At 44.0% G+C, this 22,656-nt stretch overlaps 1 protein-coding gene and 1 long non-coding RNA gene across 2 annotated transcripts; one reads left to right on the top strand and one right to left on the bottom strand.

The window, feature by feature from the left end:
- The first annotated feature begins 13,488 nt into the window (after positions 1-13,488).
- On the top strand, positions 13,489-14,141 carry LOC120654159. The gene is made up of 3 exons (XR_005667009.1): positions 13,489-13,629; positions 13,851-13,940; positions 14,074-14,141. It is a non-coding gene; the product is annotated as an uncharacterized LOC120654159 (long non-coding RNA).
- A 5,911-nt stretch (positions 14,142-20,052) lies between these two features.
- LOC120653644 (protein FAR1-RELATED SEQUENCE 5-like) lies at positions 20,053-22,235 on the bottom strand. The gene is made up of 2 exons (XM_039931343.1): positions 21,221-22,235; positions 20,053-20,977 (listed from the first exon to the last, which is right to left on the bottom strand). The coding sequence occupies exons 1-2, from the start codon at positions 22,233-22,235 to the stop codon at positions 20,355-20,357; spliced, it is 1,638 nt and encodes a 545-aa protein (XP_039787277.1). The 3' UTR covers positions 20,053-20,354.
- Positions 22,236-22,656: the final 421 nt, after the last annotated feature.

The following is a 22,656-nucleotide window of genomic DNA, read 5'->3' on the forward strand; positions in this document are numbered from 1 at the left end:
GGTTTAACAGCTTGGTCTACTTTCATTGAGGCTGTGGAAGAAAAGTTTGGAGCCTCTAGTTATAGAGATGCTTTAGAAGAATTGTTGGATCTCACCCAAACATCTACTGTGGACCAGTATGCTATTGCTTTTGAGAATTTACAGTATGAAATCTGTATGCATCATGAGGGGTTTGATGAATTATTTTCCGTCTCCCAATTTATCAAAGGGCTGAAATATGAGATTGCTTCAGTGGTTCAGTCTCAGTTACCTCTCACTGTGGATAGAGCTATTCAGTTGGCTAAAGTCCAGCAGCAATTCTTAGAAAAAGGGAAACAGAAACATCACAAACTGTTTTTACCTGCCAAACAGCATTCTCCACATCAGAAACATGATTCCAAATCTACTGGGGGGGGTCAACTTTGGGGCAAGAGAGACAGCTCCTTAATTATAGAAAGGCCAACAACCTGTGTTACTATTGTGGTGCCAAATATGATCCTTCTCATGCTATTGTGTGTCCACAACGCCCAAAAGCTCAAGTGAATGCTTTGATAGACAATGATTTAGAGGCACCATTGTCTGAGGAGGTAGTAGCACAACTGGAATTAGAGGACTCTTTAACCAATGAGTTTGGCCATTTATCCATTAATGCCTTGGCTGGAACTGCAGAAGGGCAGGCTCTGAAATTCAGAGCATTGGTCAAAAACAAAGTCATGCTCACTTTGGTAGATAGTGGCAGTACACATAGCTTTGTCAGTGCCCATTTCTTACAGCAGGTTGGGATCTCACCATTACCCACTGAACCTACTAAAGTTAAATTGGCCAATGGGCAAGTGCTGGTGTCTGATTCCTGGGTACCACAACTGACTTGGTGGTGTGATGGTTTCACTCTCTGCACTGACATGAAAGTGTTGGATATAGGAGCATTTGATGCTATCCTGGGATTTGATTGGCTGCAACTTAACAGTCCAATGACTTGTGATTGGGACACCAAAACCATTCAGTTTATGCAAGGGGACACTATGGTCAAGTTGCAAGGAATTAAACCTCCATCCAGAGAACTTACCCCACTGTCAGCTGCTACAGTTTACAAATGGTGGAAGGGCAATGACATTTGGGCTATGGTGCTAGTCAAACATGAACAGTCCACACAAAGTAGATGTGACTATCAAAAAGTAAACCAGTTATTGGAGAAGTATCAAGATGTGTTTGAGGACCCAAAGACTTTACCTCTTGTGAGAGTGTATGATCATGCCATTCCTTTACTTCCAAATGTTGTGCCAGTCAATGCTCAACCTTACAGATATTCTCCTTTGCACAAGGATGAAATTGAAAGACAAGTGAGGGATATGTTAGCTGCTGGCTTGATTGTGCCGAGCACAAGCCCTTTTGCTTCACCAGTACTGCTAATTCAAAAAAAAGATAGTACCTGGAGGTTTTGTGTAGACTATAGGAGACCGAATGACCTTACCATAAAGAACAAGTTTCCCATGCCTTTAATTGAGGAGATTATTGTAGAGCTAGCTGGCAGTTCCTATTTTACCAAGCTGGACATGAAATTTGGGTACCACCAAGTCAGAATGAAGCAATAAGATGAGTTCAAAACAGCTTTTAAAACTCACCATGGACACTATCAATTTAAAGTAATGCCCTTTGGTCTTACCGACGCTCCTGCAACATTTCAATGTGTCATGAATGAAGTCTTGGCCCCATTTCTAAGGAAATTTGTCATGGTGTTTCTAGATGACATACTCATCTATAGTCCTAATCTGGATACTCATGTAGAACATTTGGCACAAGTACTGCAGGCCCTCAGGACACATAAGCTGTACATGAAGAGAACTAAGTGTTCTTTTGCCCAGACTGAAGTTGAATACTTCGGTCATATTATCTCAGGCCAAGGGGTGGCTACAGCCTAGGATAAGATCAAGGCAATGTTGGATTGGCCTATGCCCACATCTGTCACTGATGTGAGGGCCTTTCTTGGACTTACTGGCTACTATAGGAGGTTTGTAAAAGGATATGGATGTTTAGCTAAACCTCTAACCCAGTTACTGCAGAAGAAATAGTTCCACTGGTCTGCAGAGGCTCAGGTGGCTTTTGAACAGTTGAAGCAAGCTATGGTAACAGCCCCTGTCTTAGCTTTACCTGATTTCACAGAAAGTTTTGTAGTGGAAACAGATGCTTTTGATGTTGGGATTGGAGCAGTTCTAATGCAGAGGGACAGACCCATTGCTTTTCTTAGTAAGGCTCTTGGAGACTCCCACAAGAACAAATCTATTTATGAGAAGGAATTTTTGGCCTTGTTATGGCTGTCGAGAAGTGGCGTCAGGACCTCCAGCGCCAGGAATTTATCATAAGAACAGATCATAAAAGTTTAGCATATCTCAATGAGCAAAACCTACACTCTGAGTTACAACATAAGGCAATGACACGTTTGATGGGCCTCCAGTTCAGAGTGGTGTACAGGAAAGGCAAGGAGAGCCTAGCTGCTGATGCATTGTCACGAGTAGGACACATGATGGCCATTCAGGCAGTGTCAGTGGTCCAACCTCAGTGGCTTCAGGAAGTGTTGATTCCTATGTGACTGATAAGGCAGCACAAACATTGTTGACCCAGCTGACTTTATCCAGTCCTAATGCTCAAGGCTTTTCGCTTGATCAGGGAGTGATCAGGCACCATGGCAAAGTGTGGGTAGTGCAAAATTCAGCCACACAGACCAGAATTATAGTTGCTTTGCATGCTAGTCCAGTAGGGGGACATTCAGGCCAGAAAGCAACTTTCCATATAGTTAACAAGATGTTTGCTTGGAAAGGTCTCAAGAGGGATGTCATCAACTTTGTCCAACAATGTAGCATCTGCCAACAAGCCAAACACAGTCACTCTCATCCAGCTGGGCTATTACAACCGCTTCCTGTTCCTGAAGGGGCTTGGCGCGACATCTCATTAGATTTTGTTGAAGGATTGCCTAAAGTGGATTGTTACAATGTGCTCTTGGTAGTGGTGGACCGTTTCACCAAATATGCACATTTTATGGCTCTGAAACATCCATTTACAGCACTGTCTATTGCCAAAGTCTTGTATGATAATGTCATTAAGCTACATGGGATGCCCAGTCTATGGTGTCAGACAGGGACAAGATTGTCACCAGTCACGTTTGGTCTGAATTGTTCAAGTTGGAAGGAGTTCAGCTCAAGCTCAGTATAGCTTACCACCCGCAGACCGACGGCCAAACAGAAAGGGTAAATCAGTGTCTGGAAATGTATCTTCGTTGTGCCATCAGTGCTTCTCCTCGCCAATGGAAGTCCTGGCTCCCTCAAGCTGAATTCTGGTACAATACTACCTTTCACTCCTCACTTGGTTGTACTCCATTCAAGGCCCTTTATGGATATGATCTGATGGTCGGTGCTTTAGTTGATACTACAGTTTCCTCTCCAGCTTCCATTGCTGAATTTGTCACTGACGGACAGTTGCAGTCTAGTCTTCTGCGTGAACAGCTAGCTCAAGCTCAGCTTCGCATGAAACAAAAAGCTGATCGTCATCGGTCTGATTTATAATTTCAAGTGGGTGATCAGGTTCTACTGAAACTTCAACCTTATGCTCAGTCTTCTCTTGTGAATCGACCATTTCCAAAGCTGGCATTCAAATATTATGGGCCGTTCTTTGTTCTGGAGCATGTGGGTGCCACCGCTTATAAGTTGGAGCTGCCGTCAGACAGTCTCATTCACCCTACATTCCATGTGTCCCAACTCAAATCATTCCACCCTGATTTTACACCAGTTTATTCTGATCTTCCTTCTCAGTTAGATTTGCAGGCGATGGATGTGGTTCCTGAACAAGTACTGGCTCGTCGTCTGGGGAAGAAGGGAAACACAACAATATAATGCCACAAGTTCTGGTCAAGTGGTCCAATGTCCCAGCAACTTCAGCTATGTGGGAAGATTTCTACGTGATTCAAGCTCGTTTTCCATATGCCATGGCTTGGGGTCAAGCCAGTTCTTTGGCGGGGGAAGCTGTCATGCCTCAGCATTCAGCGTCTGAGTAAGGAGAAGACGTAATCTGTAATAGGCGTGAGTTGTTGTTAGTGGGCCCGGAGGGTTAGTGAGGAGAGGCAGTTATATGTGTTGATGCCGTGTAAGACATGGATACTGTTTTGTTTCTGAAAAGGGAGAACACGATGATCTTGGGGTGACAGGGTACTCTGCCCTGCCCTGCTACCGAATTTGCGTTGCTTCTTGTATGATCTCACACCTTGATCTCGATTCTTGGCCACGGGTAGTACACGCATCTCCATGAACCGTCGGAGGCAAAAGCGGCCTGGCCATGGCCATCAGGGTGTTTTACATAAAACATTAGAATCACGATCCAAATTAGTCACGATTAGGGGTGTTAATTGGTGAGCCTTAGATGCACCTCCAAACCTCTTTAGTTCAAAGTTTTGTATTACTTTTCTAACATATGATCTCATTTTAAAGAAATAGTACAAAATTTTGAACTAAAGAGAGTTGGAGGTGCACCTAAAGATCATCAATTAGCACCTCTAGTCGCGATGTAAATCAGGATTATTTTTGAAAAATAAATTTATTGACTAGAGTCCACACTGAAACAGGATATTTGTAGTCGTCGGATGTAAAGTTAGCGGCTGGATCGAGCAGTAAACCAAGCGACACCACAATCTTCATGGTTGACTTGCAACCTCTGACCTGGACGGCCGAGACCTCCACCTCCGACCGCCGGCGGCCGACGCCCGCCGTCGATGTCGTGCCAGCGGGCAGCGGCAACAGGTAGGCCTCCACCGCCTCTGTTCTAGATGGAGGATCCTACACCGTGCTTCAGCGGAGGACGGCAGCTGGAGGCAACGACAGGTGGGTCTGAGGTGACGGAGGCTGTGACACTCCCAATGGTGGCCACCGCCATTCGCCGCCGTGCGGCTGTGCCGTTTAGCTTCAGGACTCATGGTCAAGGCTTGGTTTCGCTCATCCGAGAAGGAGAGGATGGCCACGATCTCGATCTGGTCAGCCCGCCTCCCCATCTCCATCAGAGCATGTACAACAGTGCAGACGCATGTACAATAGTGCAGACAGCTATTATTTTTTTTGTCACACTAGGTTCATGCTACAGGCAATAAAAATATTCACAACAATACATATATCATAGGCAACAAAAAATATTATAAGTCGAATAATTTCAACTTGTAAGCAAAATAATCAACAACGCCAAAATACATACAATTAAGTGTATATTCTCACTATGGAATAAGAGATAGCCTGTCCTTGACGGACCACATTAGTGCGATCACCACATGGTGCGGCACCCAGTACAAAGCTTTCCTGGATGCTGTTGCCCCAGAAGGCAACATTGACTGTGGTGCAGCCTCTTCCCTGTTCTCTTCAGTGCTGCAAGTCAAGCGACCGGATGCCAGGTAGAAGCAAAGTTGTTGCCTTGTTGGTGGTCGTCGCCTCTTCATCCTCGCTGGCGAGATCTGCATCAATTTTAATTCCAAATTAGTTCACTGGATATTTACATTTTATATAAAAGTTTATGCATGGTCTAATTCTCTAAGCTAAGCATAGGTCACAGCCAAAACTTTCTGCAAATTCCATAACCCAAGCTGAACCAAAGTAGCTCCAAAGCAGGGATTTAATTTTTGAAGCTAATCCTAAGTTACCTCCACAGCTAATCAAAAACACGTGAAGAAGAAAGCAGACCGAACCAAAAGGTAATCAATAGGCACCCTTGCCGCAAAAGAGCTTCGCCGGACAGGAGGCCGCCGCCGACCAAGTCGAGTGTTGCTTGGCTGTCCTCGCCGAGCAGGAGCTGGACGCACCACGTGAAATGGAGCAAACCCCAACAATTTAATGATGTTCCAAGAATTTGTGCAAGCAAACCCCAACAATTGAAGCTAGCTAGTTTACAGGAACTATACATGCATGCTACAAAACTGAAACAGAAAACAAACTTTTCACCTTGACTCGACTATGAGGGATAAAAAAATGGTACAAAACAGGATACTGATATATAAGGACAAATTGGTGGTGGTGGCATTCAGGCATTTTATACTTATATAAAAGGATAAACACGTTGATGTACAGTACCAGCTGCTGCAAGTTCACATACCATCCCAAAACAAAAGGGTTGATCAGTCTCGGAACCTGTTTGATTAATTGCACATGGCAATCTCTTTTAGATTTCAGAACCAAATAATGTATTGCACCGTCATTACAGTATGTTGCTTATGTTCCATGACTGAAGTATTCATTTTATTATTTTAATTTCTAAAGTAGTAAAAGGTAGCCCAGTTTAATTCATGCACAGGAAACAAGTCCAATTACCAATTGCAAAATGTTTATATTTTTACCTCAAACTAAGGATCTCCGAGTATGATGGTACAGATTTTGTTCTTCCTTTACAGTAAAAAAATTGGTTGAACAACATCATAACCACTAAAAACTAAATATATTATAGCTAAGTGAAATATAACCAGCCAAGCCTCCAATTCGGACCAAATATACATGAAACCCTCATGGATTGACCCTAAAATAAATGCACAGAGGGGAGCAAAACACAGAAGACCAAGGTAGCAGCAGGGAACAACAAAGATGACTTAACTGAAACCATTCGACTTATAAAGCCAACATTTGATAGAAGTTCAACACAAATTGCTAGATAGAACTCTGAATGAATCAGATACAAGTGAAGAGTGATGGCAGTGTACAATCAAAATAATTTTGACTATAATAGCTCTTATAAATAAACTTATAACAGCATCATCAACTTATAAATAAAAGATATCCCAAGAATAATATTGACTATAATAGCTCTTATTTAATAGCCAATATTGCTGCTTGCCAATAACAACATGCTACTTATTGTAGAAAGCACACCTGAGCAACATTGTATCAGAATCAGATCATGGGATACCCTGCAACATTGTTTTGCATAATATGATTGTATGAAGAATTGGAAGCAAAAAAAGAAAATCAGAGCAAATATCATCATCCAGACACCAATCTCATATGCTAAGCATTATGTGATGTGCTAAAATTACCAAGTAGTTATAGCCAGAATAACTGGAAGATAGAAATAGCACATGGCCAGAAATTTGATAAAGGACATTGTGGAATCGTGGTAATTTCGAAAGGGCTCTGAAATTGACTATATGTGCTGCTGCACACTGTAGTACCGCAGATCCTAAGTTGTTGAGACCAATGACATGTTTTATTTGCTACTTTTCATTCCAGAACAAGAACAAAGTGACACATGAAACAAAAAAGAATCATCAAAGACCATAACAAAAAAGGATCAGCTTGTGCTCGGATCCGTGTTTGGGGAGAGTAGGGAAATAGGTTAGCCTCTCCCCATTCTAAAGGGGGCAGGCCGTCGCGAGGCAGGGGCGCTGGGGCAATATGAAGGGGAGAGCTGTGGAAGGAAAGCACTGCACGTTGAGAGGCGTGGTGGGCACGGTTAGTGGCAGCGGCCGTGGCGGACGAACTTAGCTGACTCGCGGCTCGCGCCCCGGCGGCGTTGTGGAGGCGGGTGGCTGTGGGTTGCCGCGGGGAGGAGGCCGCCGCGGCTCGCCGTGGAGGAGGGGGTGCCCATCGCGCGCATCACTCGCGTCGCCTCTGGTCTTCTCTCCCTTTTACTCTCTCTCTCTCTCTCTCCAACGGTGGAGGTGCCGGCCTCTCTTTCCCCATCCGTCGGCCTCTTCGCCGCACCTCCTTGCTGCCTCCGCGTGGCCTCCGCGCTCGCCACCGCCTCCTCTGCTCCCTCTGCCGGTGAGCCGCAGGTCCACGTCGCCCCCTCCCATGTGTTACTAACCTTGGAGATTTGGGTGAAATGAGATGATCTGTCCATTAGGGACAAGACATATATATATAGGGTCCTCATGGGCCATATGGGCCTACAATAGTGATGGGCCTTCATATACTTAACACCCCCCTTCAAACTCAAGGTGGAAGTTGAGGATCTGAAGCATTGAGTTTGAGCAAGTGAAGCCGATGTTGCTCTCGAGTTTGTGCTTTAGTGAAAAAATCTTGCTACTTGTAGTTCAGAGGGCACATACTGAAGAGCAATAGTTTTCTGATGACAATGTGACCGGGAAAAAGAGGCATCGACACCGATATGCTTTGTTAACTCATGTTTGACTGGATCATTAGCAATTTGTATGGCTCCAGTGTTGTCACATAGGAGAGGTGTGGGAGCATCACAGGAGATACCAAAATCAGCCAATAACCAACGAAGCCACACAATCTCTGAAGTGGTGGTTGCTAGTGCTCGATGTTCTGCATCTGTACTAGATCGAGATATGGCTGCTTGCTTCTTGGACTTCCATGTAAGAGGAGAAGAGCCAAGAAAAATACAATAGCCTATGACTGATCGACAATCTGTTGGATCACTCGCCCAAGTGGAGTCCGAGTAAGCATGGAGCTGAAGCGGACTGTCACGAGCATAGAACAAACACTGGGATGATGTCCCTCTCAAGTATCTCAGCACACGAAGCAAATGACCAAAATGAACAGAAGTAGGAGCACTCACGAATTGACTCAAGATATGAACTGCATGAGCAATATCAGGTCTTGTAACAGTGAGATAAACAAGACTGCCCATAATGTGCCTATATCGAGATGGATCCTCAAGAACTGTACCATCAGTAGGATGAAGCTGCAAGTAAAGATCCATTGGTGTTGCAGCAGTCCTATTGTCAGTGATTCCAGAACGAGCGATGAGGTCTTGAATGTATTTGGATTGAGAAATATAATATCCCTTTGCAGAGTGCAAAACCTCAATCCCTAAGAGGTAACTGAGGGGACCCAAATCAGATATCTAAAACTCCTTACCAAGCTGCTGTTTGACATGAGAAATATGATCCAAATCATCTCCAGTAATCAACATATCATCAACATAGAGAAGAAGTAAGGTACGTCCACGTGGAGAGAGGTGAATAAATAAAGCAGGATCATGATCACTTGGTGCAAAACCAGCAGCCTATATGACGGAGACAAAGCGCTCAAACCAAGCACGAGAGGCTTTTTTAAGACCATAAAGAGCACGGCGGAGACGACAAACATGTCCTGAATGAACATCAACACCGGGAGGTGGCTGCATATAAACTTCCTCATGCAAATCTCCATGAAGAAATGCATTTTTGACATCCATCTGAGAGATAGTCCAAGAAGATGCAGCAGCCACTGCAATCAAAGTACGAACTATGGTCATATGAGCAACAGGAGCAAAAGTCTCATTATAATCTCTTCTTTGAGTTTGTTGAAAACCCCAAGCAACAAGACGAGCTTTATATCGCTCAATGGAACCATCTGACTTGGTCTTAATTTTGAATACCCACTTGCATGTAATAGGAACTGCATGTGATGGTAATAGAACAATATCCCAAGTGCATGTACGATCAAGGGCAGCAAGTTCCTCAGACATAGCAAGTTGCCATTCTAGAACACCAAAAGCTTCCTTATAAGTGGATGGCTCATGAACAACAGCATTCACACGTGAAAAACCATACTTGTTGGTGGGCCCAATAGTCGCACGATCACGGAGATTATACCGTGGACCTGTCTGTAACTCATTAGAAATAACATGTGACTCATCAATATTATTAGAATCATCAATAACCGGAGTGTCAGGACTAGCCGAGGAGAGCGGATTAGGTGGAAGCTATGAGGGACGATGTGTGTAGACTTTTGTGATAGGAGGTTTTGAAGGTGGGAGTGAGGGTGGGGCTGATGGGGGCTCAACAGGGGCAGTGGTTATGGAATCGGGAATGGATATAATAGGTGGTGGTGGTGGCGGCGGTGGTGGAGTAGCATCAACACTGGATGGAAAATGGGGCAAACTAAGAAATGATGTGGACTCTGTAGGAGAGTACGAAGGTTGAGTAGAGGGGTTGTAGAAGAAAGGACGATCCTCTACAAAAGTCACATCACGAGAAATCTGTACGCGACGAGCTGAAGGGTCATAACACCGATAACCCTTATGCTCAGGACTATATCCTAGAAAAACACACTCAACCGACTGTGCAGTCAACTTAGTTCGCTCACGGGGTGCTAACAGAACATAGCACGTACATCCAAAAACCCGAAGATGATCATAGCTAGGAGGAGTACCAAAAAGTACTTCACATGGGCATTTTCCAGACAATTTGGATGAAGGTTGCCTATTTATGAGATATACCGCAGTAGAAACAGCTTCTCCCCAAAAATGAGTGGGAACGAAAGAGGAAATGAGAAGCGTTTGAGCGGTCTCTACGAGATGACGATGTTTGCGTTCCGCAACACCGTTCTGAGCATGAGCACCAGGGCATGAGAGTTGAGCAAGGGTACCCTGAGATATCAATAACTGGCAAAAAGCATCAGATAAATACTCCCCACCAGAGTCGGAGCGAAAGACTTTAATAGGAGTGGAAAACTGAGTATGAATCATGCGAGTAAAAGACTGATATATGGAGCACAACTGGGAATGATGTTTCATAAGAAAAAATCCATGTATAACGGGAATGATCATTGTTGGTGCTAAGTAACCATTTTATCCCTTGTTTATCCTTTATAATGGCATGGATTTAATATCAAAATCACTAACCGTCCTAACCCCGACCAAATTATTGGTCATTTTCACATTTGCACATATATTTTGGAGGAACTTCGTTTTTGCAGGTTTTTGGCTTATTTTTGAGCATGAAATGATGAGGCCCGTGATCGAGCGCTAACACGAAGAAAGACGAAGGCCAAAGCCCAAAGGAAGGACCAAAGCCCATGTTGATTCGAAGCTCATTCATGCACATCCATCCTCCAAGACAGTCCAAAGGACCAAGCCAACGAAGATGAGATCAAGATACTTCGGGATTAAGCAAAGCAAATGAAGATTTAAGAAAGGATTCCCTATCCTATCCTTTCCTCGAAGATATCTCCAATATAACGACGTCCAAAAGGGTGCAATCATGAAGGACATAAACTCTAGAAGATGCGAGGAGTCTACACGCGAAAGATGAGACCGAGGCGGTCCCGAAAGAGGGTAGGCCGGCCGGCCTAGGCCCATGAGCCGGTCGGCCTAGCCCATTTCCGAGGCGGTTCGGCCTTCCCTTCGCCCGGTGGCTTCCTCGGCTCATAAATAGCTCGCACCTTATTCAACTCGCGGCATCCATCCACCCAGAACTCGACGAAAACCTAGGGCCAAGACCGGAGGGAGACGATGACTGCCGCAAGTCTTCGAAGTTGTCTAGGAGATGGCTTAGGCCGCCCCTAGCCGCCATGGCCTCCCTGCGTGGTTGTGCCATGGTGGAGTTCATGAGCTAGTTGGATTCATCGATGGTGTGCACACGGCGGTGATGATCCAATCACATCTATTATGTGAGTAATGATAATCATGTCTTCCGAATCTATTAGCGATCATGTCTCTCCTTTTTTATTTTGTTCTTGCCTTGGGTGCGCTTATTCCTAGATCTATTCTCGAGATAGATTGCATGGGGTGTTCTTGTAGCTATGGTGGCTAGGAGTTCATACCGGATCTACCCAAGGGGGTTCGACACGTCTAGCATGCTTCGGGGTGCTTTTGTCCAAAGGGAGCGTCGTGACAGGGCATGGACTGAGTAGAGGGGTTCCCGAGCAGTTGGATTGGAGGTTTTGATTTAAGGATGCTATTGATTGAGATGCATGATTTATTTGCTCGTTAGCTTGAACTACAACTAGATGACGATAGGCCTAGTCATGTCTTTGGTTTTGCTATGGTTACGCCTATGTTCATGGATGAGATCAACATTTACACAACACTCATATCTATCAAAGGTTTATTCTATATGTGCAATTCATGCTTCATGTTAGGATAGATCCGTTAGATTAGATGGAAAACCTTAGGTAGTTCTTTGTCGATCCACGAATTGATAAACCTTGGGGGAGTACTCTAAGAGAAAAGCTACCATGATCCGTGCGCTTGCGGTACATAAATTGGGGAGCTAAGGAGCATCAACAAGCTTTTCTGGCGCCATTCCGGGGATCGGCAACTCGAACCCTAGGGCGATCTATCTAGTTTTTTTTTGGACTAACCCTAATTTTTGTTATTGCATATACCCTTATTTTCTTATTTGTGTCCTTGAAAGCAGGTGGGAAAATCTAGACACCAAACTTGGACTTCGAGAAGTCCATAATCCACTTCAACAAATTTCAACAATTGGCGACAAGATGATCGAGGAGCCTCGACATGGAACATCGACAACGTCTACATCGACATGACGGCAACAACATCAAGATTCGCTCTTTAGTGGTAGGTGCTAACTTTTATTAGTGGCCCTGCATCCGCTATCGAGTCCCCACTCCCCAAAAAAAAAGATGATAAATAAGGTACGCCACCGTGTCAATTGATTTTAAAGACTAATGTTTTTGGGAAGAATTGTTTGTTCAAGCAATAGGTATGAAGCATGTCCGCGAAGAAAATCGTGCGATCATCATCATCTATGAAGTGTTACTATTGTGATGAGTTTTTCGTCCAAGATCAGAGAAGTACCATGAGAAAATAATAGATTATTTTGAAGTTCCATCAAGTCTTCTTTCCAATGGATCAAGAACCGTCAACTTTGGAGATCGGTGTGAAGAGTTATGGTAAAATCTTTCAACGCTGCGCGTTCTGAAATCCCTTTGGACAGATTGCAATGCCGTAATAAAACAAGCATAACTTCTTTATCCGGAGTCCAATTGGGGCAAATGACTACTTGTTGGAAAGATAATTTGATGTACCTTGTAATGGAGCAGAAGTTTGGTACATGTTCTGCACTGGATGAAGGGGAATTCAACGACAGAGGCAGTAACAACCAACGAGAAGGTGATGACGATGTCAAAGGATGATTGGAAGGCTGTGTACGCAAAAGATGATGATTTGAAGTTGACCAAAGCTGGAGGCAACAAGATTAGAAGAACCGCGGCACCACCTATCTTCTCAAGTGGAATGCTCGATATACTTCTAATTGAGTGATGCTATCAAGGAAGGAAACCGTTCGGATCATCAACACGAATCACAGGAGCATCTTCCAATCCCGACACCTTGGGTAAAGCAAGAACAATAGAGAAGACACATCATTGAAGCCGTGATATTGGTAATCAATGGTGATGACCTTGAAGCCTAGGGACGCACGACACTACACTCCAAAGACCACATGATCGAGATCATTGACATCTTCGGATGAATTCACAAGAAGATATTGTTCTCATCAGTGTCCAGCTCGACCTCAAAAGCAAATAGTAGCATATTTTTGGATATTCAAAAGCTCCATGAAGTTCCTGTTCCAACGAATCAAGAATTAAGTCAATCGGAGATTCCTACAAGCGGGTATGGCCAAAACATTTAAGGTTGTGCACTCTGAAAATTTCTGGACAACACGCAGCGCCAATAGTGAAACGGGCATCAAGACCTGACTCCTTGTCTTTTTCATTTTTCAGTCTCCCTTTTTCTTTGTTCTCAAGACCTGACTATCCTTTTTTTTGGTGTTCAATATGCTCTTTTTTGTGCATGCAGATATTGTATCTAGATTCACTTGATGTTGGTGATATCGTTAACAACGACTTGGAAGTAAGAGCCGCTGCGTGGACGGGACAACTCGTCTCCAAAGTCTGCCTCATGGATAAGCTCTCCGAGACTCAGTTCGGCAAACTACAAGTAAGATTCATGCACGAATAACTTTTTCCCTCCAACTTTCTGCATGTGTGGGAATTAGTAACTTTGTAAATATCTTGTATGTGTAAGTAGCAAGTTATACATGTGTTGGATACACATGTACAGAGTCACAGAGTTATACATGCAAAGTTATATACTGCCTTTCTAAACCAGTAACCTTTTTTTATTCACTCATGCACACCTTTTCTCCTTTTTTTGTACAGCTAAAGCCAGAACATTTAAGAACAACGATGATCCCACCAGAAAGGATCCAACAATTCATCGATTCAAACATGCCGGAATCGGTCATTGTTGTATGTTTCTGCCCTCCATCCTTTTTTTCTATCATCACGCATCATTTTTCTCCCGCATTTCTCTCATATAATCCAACCATCTTATGTTTTACGTTGTTGCCTTATGTTTTTGCAATTTTTTTCTTTTTTGCAGAATCGGGAGGTCCTCAAAAGTGCACTGAGCGAGTTCAGCATTGCAATCAATCAAGCTTCTGTCAACCTTACACAAAAGTTGTGCCAAGGGGTACAATAGCAAGAAGCACATGCAGAAGGAGGTCAAGCAGGTCCCAGTACCTCTAAAGGTACCCGGGAGGTTAGGACTAAAAGGAAGAACGACATTCTGGAAGAATCACTCGGTGAGATTAGGAGTGATGAAGAAGACTCCAGCAGCGATGAAGATTATGCCAACTTTGACTCTTGCGACATAGAGGGGGACGAAGATGATGAGAACAACGATGGATTTGGAGATGATATCAATTCATCACAAATTGACCCAAGAGCTACTAAGAACGAAGGTAATGACTAACAGCATCGCATATGCTTCTTATAGTTTTGTTTTTCTAACAGAAACATTTTTTTTCTTTGATAGTGCAAAGCAAGAAGAAGGTTACATTTGAAGATGTAGATAACGCAAACAAGCAAGATGATGACATAGAGTACAAGTCGATGAAAGGCAATCAAAGTAAATATGTTGACATGATATGTTGGATCAAAACTTGTATATTGGTAGCAAGATTGTTGACGCTCCTTAGAGCGCCAATTTACGTACCGCAAGCGCACGGATCGTGTAGCTTTTCCCTTAGAGTATTCCCCCAAGGTTTATCAATCCACGGAACAAGTGTATTACTATGCTTAACTAAGCACTAATGACGTTGGTAGAAGATCTATATTGAGTGTTTGAGTGCGAAATAGATCTAATCTAACCAATCTAATCTAATCTGGATTGGTGAGCAATGATAGGTGTGTGCACAAGATATGAAGAGCATTTGTCCATAGGGTCTAGGATCACTAGAGATGTAATCGCTAAGTAACGAAGAACGGATCTAATCTATGACAGGTGTGTTCCAAGATCAAAACCTTTCCCTCCCGCATACTGTCACTACATGAGGATAATCGGTAACGAATCAACAAGAACACGATAGTTGATGTAATCTAAGTAAACCATGCAAGAGCAAAGCAAACCCAAAGCCAAGTCGCGAACTATTAAGCATCAAAGCATCATCAACAAGAATCGTGATAGATCAATCTCATAAAGGATTTGGCAATTACAACTCAAGATCTCCTTACAACCCCATGAACAAACGAGGACTTTACCCCATGAAGCTAGGCGAAGCGTAGTCGATCATGGTGACGAAATCTCCGGCAAGGGATGGATCCCTTGCTGTCCTCCAACTTGCAGCGGCGCCGAGGGACGATGAGGCCTCCGATGTCACCTTCCTCTTGTGTCTAACTCGATTCTGCTCCTTGACATCGTCTCCCCGAATGCTCTCCGCGTGAGCCTGTGGGAGGGGTCTTTAAATAGCCTCAGGAAACCCTAGGTCGAAGGGGAGGCCGAGACTCCGTGTAAAGGGCCTGGGCCGGCCGGCACAATGGGCCCAGGCCGGCCGGCCTAGCCCATTTTCTCGCCGCCTCGCGTCCTCCTTTCTCCCCAAGTCTTTTGGAGTCTTCTGGAGTTTATACCTTTCACGATTGCACCCCGTTGGACATCGTTATCTTCGAGATTTCTTTGAGGAAAAGGATAGGACGGAGAATCCTTCCTTAAATCTCTATTTACTTTGCTTAGCCCCGAAGTATCTCGATCTCATCTTGTGGGCTTTGTCCTTTGGGCTTCATTGGAGGGTGGATGTGCATGAACGGGCTTCTAGTCGTCATGGCCTTTGGTCCTTTGCTTAGGCTTTGGCCTTTGTCTTCCTTCGTGTTATTGTATGATCATGGGTCTCGTCGAAACATCTCCGAAAATGTCCAATTTCCTGCCAAAATACAACATGCTCCAAAATCCAGGACAAAATCGAAAATGGTCAAGTTCGGGTGCCAAGTGGCGGGTTAGTACATGAATCATCCCGAAGAATTTACCAAAACCTCTCTTAATTGTATAACAAAATGGGTACTTAAGGAGCGCCAACATTCCCCCCATGTTTAGCTTTTGCTCGTCCTCGAGCAAATCAAATCATCAAGTCCTTCCATGGGTTGCTCGAAAGTTCTCAAACTGCAAAATTTACTTATGCACACAAGTCTAACAATATTTCTTCAAACAAAGGTCAGAGGAGTAGCGAGGATAATCATATCATGGGCGTTTAAAAACTCATCCAATATGACTCCACGACTCTTACCTTTAACCGGCAACTTGAATATCAACAACACTTGCTTTTCTTGCCATCCTTGGAGGGTTTTTTTTCTTTCTTCTCTTTTTTTTTCTAGTTTTTAGAAGCAAAATACCCTGCAACAAAGGTTAGACCAAAAATTCTTGCACAAGTCCTTTCATGTCTCTTGATATAAGTGGCTATCCTGTTATTATTTGCAAACTCTCATCTCCCAAAAGTCTCTCAAGTATAAAGTGGGGCTATAGGTGAGGCTAGCAAAGAATATACATATATCGTCAAGTTAAGAAAACCTTCTAATGATTGCTTACCTTCCGAGCCAATGATCATGAGAGTTTCTCCATAATGTAAGAGGTTCAAGGGTAAGAAGATTTAGAATGGTGGACATGTGCAAAGGCATACAAAAAGATTGACTTCAAGGCACAAGCGTCGTCCTCATTGTCGGATTGCACAAGGTTGGAATTGAAGATATTGTTCAAACAACAAGGTGATATCTCTTTGCACATCTCTAACCATAGAATCCCTTCATTTATTCTTTTCTTCTCTTCTTATTATTATTTTTCTTTTCTTTTCTTTCTTTCTCTCGAATTTTCCTTCTCTTTTCCGAAACCTTTCATAGGAAACTTTCTATAAAACATAGATACGCAAATCTCCAAAGTAGCTCCCTGAATTTTTGGAGCCCGAGCCGAGGCCAGAGGGGACTAGGCCGGCCGGCCCAAGGGTTGTAGGCCGGCCGGCCTGGGACTTTCCTAGGTCGGATTCGGTCCGTCTTTCCAGTACTCCTTCCTTTCTTCATCCCAAAATTATGTTTTATACAACTCATGCGCAGGAACAGAACGTATCCTCATAATTGGGTTGTGGTCAAGGAAGAGGATAATAAACAAGATAATCTCATGTTCGGGTTTTGGAATCCGATAGATTTAATGAGTTGTTCCAATGAGGAATTCTCATTACCGAATATTGACGGGGCTAGCAATTCAGAGATGAAAAATACGGACATGATCATTGCTCGAAATTAAAACTCCCAGGAGAAAGAAATCCTAACTCAACTCAATGTATATCCAATACTTATGGTAGAACGAATATAGCTTGTGGATGATAAGATTTTTACTCTCAACTTGCCAAGAACTTGATCAACCTTATGTTTGTAGGGTTTTATTATTTTTATGAAATTAAAGTCCTCCAATCATGCCTTATTCGCAAGCGTAATCAAAACCAAGCGCTAGATCAAAGCTCAAGTGTGGGTATTAATATGGACGAATAATTTACTAAGCTCCACAAATAAGAATTAATTTTCATGACAACACTCGTGAACAATTGCTTTAAAGAAAATAAAGTAAAACTGAATGCATAAATAAAATTGCACGATCCAACAAAAAACAAAGACTCTTTTTATTTTGTTTTCATGACTCAACACTAATTTAAGACTCACTCTCACACATGCGAAAAATAAAGCACACAACGCTAGACTATGACTCCCACACAAACGAAATTAAAGACATGCACACGATTAACTTTCGACTAAACAAAGACTAACAAAATTCAATCTACGAGCCGTCACACCTCTCCCCCATGCTTAGATTATGCGGCGTCCTCGTCGCAATGATATAAAAGACGGGTGTGACGCTCGTCGGTGTTCTCAACGGCACCTAGGGCAATTGCATCTAGGGCGCCCTCCTCCTCCTTGCTTTTGTAGATCTCCGACCATCCCGAATAACTTCCTTATGTTGCGGAGAAGGAAGTTGTAATCTCCTTCGACCAAGCGCTCGATGTCGTCCATCCTTCGATCCATTGCCACGATTCAATCGTGACACCTATCGATGGCGGCGTGGAGATCCACGATTTCATTGCGGCACTTGAAATAGCACCCGAAGTGATGGCCGCCGTGGTTGGGGTCATCGTCCTCGGGCTCATCGTCGTCCTTCTTCTTCTCCTTGCCGCTGTCACCTCCAGAGGGGTCGTCTTCCTCCCTTCTCTCCTCTTCGGCCCACCCCGGCCAATCATCATCGTAGTCACGACCGGTGGCGCCCCATGAACCGGGGCTCATGTAGCTCTCCCAATCGCTGTCCCCCGCATAATCCTTCGGCTCCGGGGTGTGCTCTATGTAGTTTTTCCTTTTAACTCCGAGAAGGCGCAAGGAACGCCTAGGTGCGGGTGGCTCTTTGTCTTGTCGCTTCTCGCCCTCGTCTTCGTCGCTGATGACGACGACCTCCCTTTAGGCTTGAGCTAGCTTCTTCTTGCACCACAGAAGGCCCTTCCCTCCGACGCTCATCCGTGCTTGGGTGTTAAATTTCTTCAGAGGGGCCTTCGCTTCACATCGCTTTGCTTCGACAAGGAGGGGCGGCGCAGCGGTTGCCGAGATGGAGCTAGGCATCTGCTGGTTTGGCGTGGGGGTGTCGGATGCCATGCCCCTCTCCTTGATCTCCATTGCTACAATCATGGCTCTTACGCTCACTGGAACGGCCATTGTTGATGTCTCTCACGAGGTGGTGGCGTAGATTGAAAAGTATGAGAGAATAGATCTAAACCGCGCCTCTATTTAAGTCCTGAAAAGACTTGGACGAGAAGTCTAATATCTCTGCGTATTTGGCATGCAAAATCTATAAGACACGGTTTTAAAATTTCCTTATCTCGTACCTACCAAAAATCAAGACCGAGTCACGCACGAGGAGGCTCAGGCCGGCCGGCCTAGGGGTGTTGTGCCGGCCGGCCCAGGGGGTTTTTCGGCCCCCTGGACTCCCACTTTTTTCGAGGTGCCCACCAACAAATTATGAGCCTATGTTTTACTCAAAGTTCATCCAGAATAAAAATAAAACTATGAAAATAAAATTATGAGCCCATTTTCTTGCCGCCTCGCGTCCTCCTTTCTCCCCAAGTCTTCTGGAGTCATCTGGAGTTTATACCTTTCACGATTGCACCCCGTTGGACGTCGTTATCTTCGAGATTTCTTCGAGGGAAAGGATAGGACGGAGAATCCTTCCTTAAATCTCTATTTACTTTGCTTAGCCCCGAAGTATCTCGATCTCATCTTGTGGGCTTTGTCCTTTGGGCTTCATTGGAGGGTGGATGTGCATGAACGGGCTTCTAGTCGTCATGGCCTTTGGTCCTTTGCTTGGGCTTTGGCCTTCGTCTTCCTTCGTGTTATTGCGTGATCATGGGTCTCGTCGAAACATCTCCGAAAATGTCCAATTTCCTGCCAAAATACAACATGCTCCAAAATCTAGGACAAAATCGAAAACAGTCAAGTTCGGGTGCCAAGTGGCGGGTTAGTACATGAATCATCCCGAAGAATTTACCAAAACATCTCTTAATTGTATAAAAAAATGGGTACTTAAGGAGCGCCAACAAAGATCAATGGAAATCTCAAGGGTTCTTTATTATTTTATCTTCGCAGGATCTGCCTCTGACCATCAATGGAAAACTTGTATATGTTGTGACAGATTTGGATCCCCGCCCCCTCCGGTTGATGAGCTTGTTTTTTTGCGCGATTTGTTCTGCGGCCTTGGCGCAGCGGGTTGTTCAATATCAACTTGTTCACACTCCAGCCCCGGAAGAACACTTGACGTTCTCCTTTTCCCCAAAGCAACAAGCTTAGATTGTAGAGCACTCACTTGTTTTGATACCATGCCATACCCCTCGTCATCAGCCATAAAAGGTCTCACAATCTTATTAAATTTTGTGCACATCCTGCTGTAACGTATAACATGCTTCCCGTGGTCTGTAATTTGGGCTTCTTGAAGAGGCTCGTTAGCGGCAACTTCCACCCCACTATCAATCACTGGCTCAACTGACCATCAAGGGAGAATGTACCGATCAGGCACCTCGCGGACTGCAAGGGCGTCAAAAACCTTCAATATGTGGCAGCAAAGCACTCCATCTCTCTCAAACTTGCAACAAGTGCAGCTATACAAGCCCTCCACCCTGGACGACGTGACCCTGAATGTCCGTGTCCCATACAACAGATCGGGGCAACGCCTGTACGGAACAACATCTATCAAGTCATCCCCTTCAACACGAACAACATAGTAGCTCGAACTTAGCTGCAGCTCGTGTAGAAACACATTGAACAACCTCCTTGTATACGCTTTCTTCATCTGATTCTCCATAGGGTGCCCCGTCAAGTAGCGTGGGACCTTCGTGGCTGTGGCGCCTCTTGCAAATCTTGCTTGCTGAAAATCCTTTGTTGTATCTTCTTATATTGCTGCACAAAGTTGAGTATCGAGTTCTTTGGGTTGACATAGCGCTTCAGGACAGCATTGAAGCCTTCACTCCATGCTGTTGTTTGGAGGAAGGGGAAGAAACAATGCATGAAATACGCAGGGATCCAACAATGTCTCATGTCATACAAATGTTGGAACCTCTCATCATTGTTGAGCTCATATTTATCCAGAAAAGCCTGCCACTTCTGCTCAAACTCTGCCGACGTGAAGCTATTGTCAATACAATCCTTGAAGTCATCCGCCAACTCTTGCTTACCATCCCCCTTGCTATCCAAGAAAGCACCCATTGTCTTCCTAGCATTTTCCATAATGTGCCAACGGCAATTCCTATGAACTGAACTGACAAATACCTCTGCGATAGCAGCCTTCATCACAATATCTTGATCAGTTATTATATTTGCAGGATCCTTGCCGCCCATTGCTTTCTTGAATTCAGTAAACAGCCAGACAAAACCCTCAGTCTTCTCATTCCTCAGAAAGCCGCAACCCAGCTGGATTGTTATGCCATTCCTGTCAATCCCTGTTAACACAATACAAATTATTAGTATTTTTTTCATAGCTGAAGACTATCAACTGGTGCAGAATAAAGATGGCAACTTATGTGCAACTAGTGTGTCAACTTGTGCTTTCTCAAAGTAGCAAATTATTCAAAGACATCATTATAGTCAGTGTGATAACCAGTATTTTTTCTGGACTCCAATAAATAACAATCAATGAAAACCATCAATGGGCAAACTAGCATTTTTTTGCTGGACATACATACCTATGAAAGGAGCACATGACATGTTGTAGGCATTGGTCAAATAAGTAGTGTCAAAGGACAAACAATCACTATATAGCTCATAAGTTCTCCTTGCTGCACCATCCACCCAAAACAGATTCTCAACCCTGTCAAACTCATCAAGAGTGTAACTATAATAGAATTCCGGATCTTCCTTCTTCAATTCTTCAAAGTACTCAAGCGTCGCCTTCACATCTTTACCTCTATATTCAGCGCGGTACTCAACACGCAAATTTTTAGCATCAACTTCGGTGTATGGACAGTTTTCAATACCTCCATACAACTCAGCCATTATCTGGTAAGCACGAGTTGTCGTGATGCAGCATCCATGGAGCAACTTGATGAGCTCTTTCTCTTCAGCTGGTATGTCTCTGTGGGTCTTCAAGTATTTTGTGAGCGAGAATTTTCTTAAACGCTCATGGTTGTGCTCCCTTTCAAAGTTCACAACCTCCCAGTATCTAGGGGATGTCTTCCTCACAATCATGCGAGCTGGGCAGTGCGTCCTGTCTACATAATCCCTCTGCCTTTGCCTCACAATCTTTTTCTCAGTTATTGGCCCATCATCAGCAACCTTCTCTTTTTTGTTGACCCCAGCCTTCTGGCAAACATAGATATACTTTGTCTTTTCATTGGCCTTCTTTGACTCACGGGATGTGTCGATTCTTATAGAGAAACCAGTATGACAGGCATAGGAATTGTAATAGTCTTTGGCAGCATCAGAAGTATTAAAAGACATGCCTACAAAAGGTTCCTGCGGAGTGGATAAAACCTCAACACCATCCTCAACATCAACTCCATCTGCGGTTGTCTCAGCCGTGGGAACTGTCACACCACCAGATTCAGCCGGGAGCACCTTTGATGCTGAGTTGCTAAGCTGCTGAGTTGCCAGTTCAGGAGGAGCTGAGTTGCTTGGCAGATGAAGGGTTTCATTGGATATTACAGGGAGAGTCAAGTTGCTGCTTGACACATGTGCACCTGCACCACCTGCAACACACATCGGTAGGAAATCTGCACCAGAAACTTGCTGCAACTCAAGATCTGAAGGGGCTGTAAGGAAATCATGCTCTTGTAGTGGTGCAGAATTTAGATAAAAAACCCCACTACAAGTCATATTGCATCTAAAAAACACAAATATTAAGTATAAGTTGTCATGCAAGGAAACTCATAATGTATATAGGAAGGCACACAAATACTAATTAGCACAATACAAGTTTCTTTTTGTAGCCACAAAAAATGAACACAAATTGCCATACAAAAAAACTCAAAATTTACATAAGCTGCAGTCTCAGGAAACACAAGTTGCCACAAAAAAATGTACACAAGTTGCCATCTCAGGACTACAATCCATAAACCTATATGTTCAGAAGAGTCTTGTAAGGGGGCACCCATCCTGTTGATCTATTAGATGAAATTATGTC

The sequence above is a fragment of the Panicum virgatum genome, chromosome 1N (assembly GCF_016808335.1).
Source record: "Panicum virgatum strain AP13 chromosome 1N, P.virgatum_v5, whole genome shotgun sequence".
Classification (NCBI taxonomy): Eukaryota; Viridiplantae; Streptophyta; class Magnoliopsida; order Poales; family Poaceae; genus Panicum; species Panicum virgatum.

Bases quoted from the DNA above. Each gene is read 5' to 3' on its own strand.
- LOC120653644 (XM_039931343.1), bottom strand. From the start codon at position 22,235: ATGTGTGTTGCAGGTGGTGCAGGTGCACATGTGTCAAGCAGCAACTTG. The intron at 20,978-21,220 runs GTATGTATGTCC...TTGTGTTAACAG, and splicing joins GTCATGTGCTCCTTTCATAG to GGATTGACAGGAATGGCATA.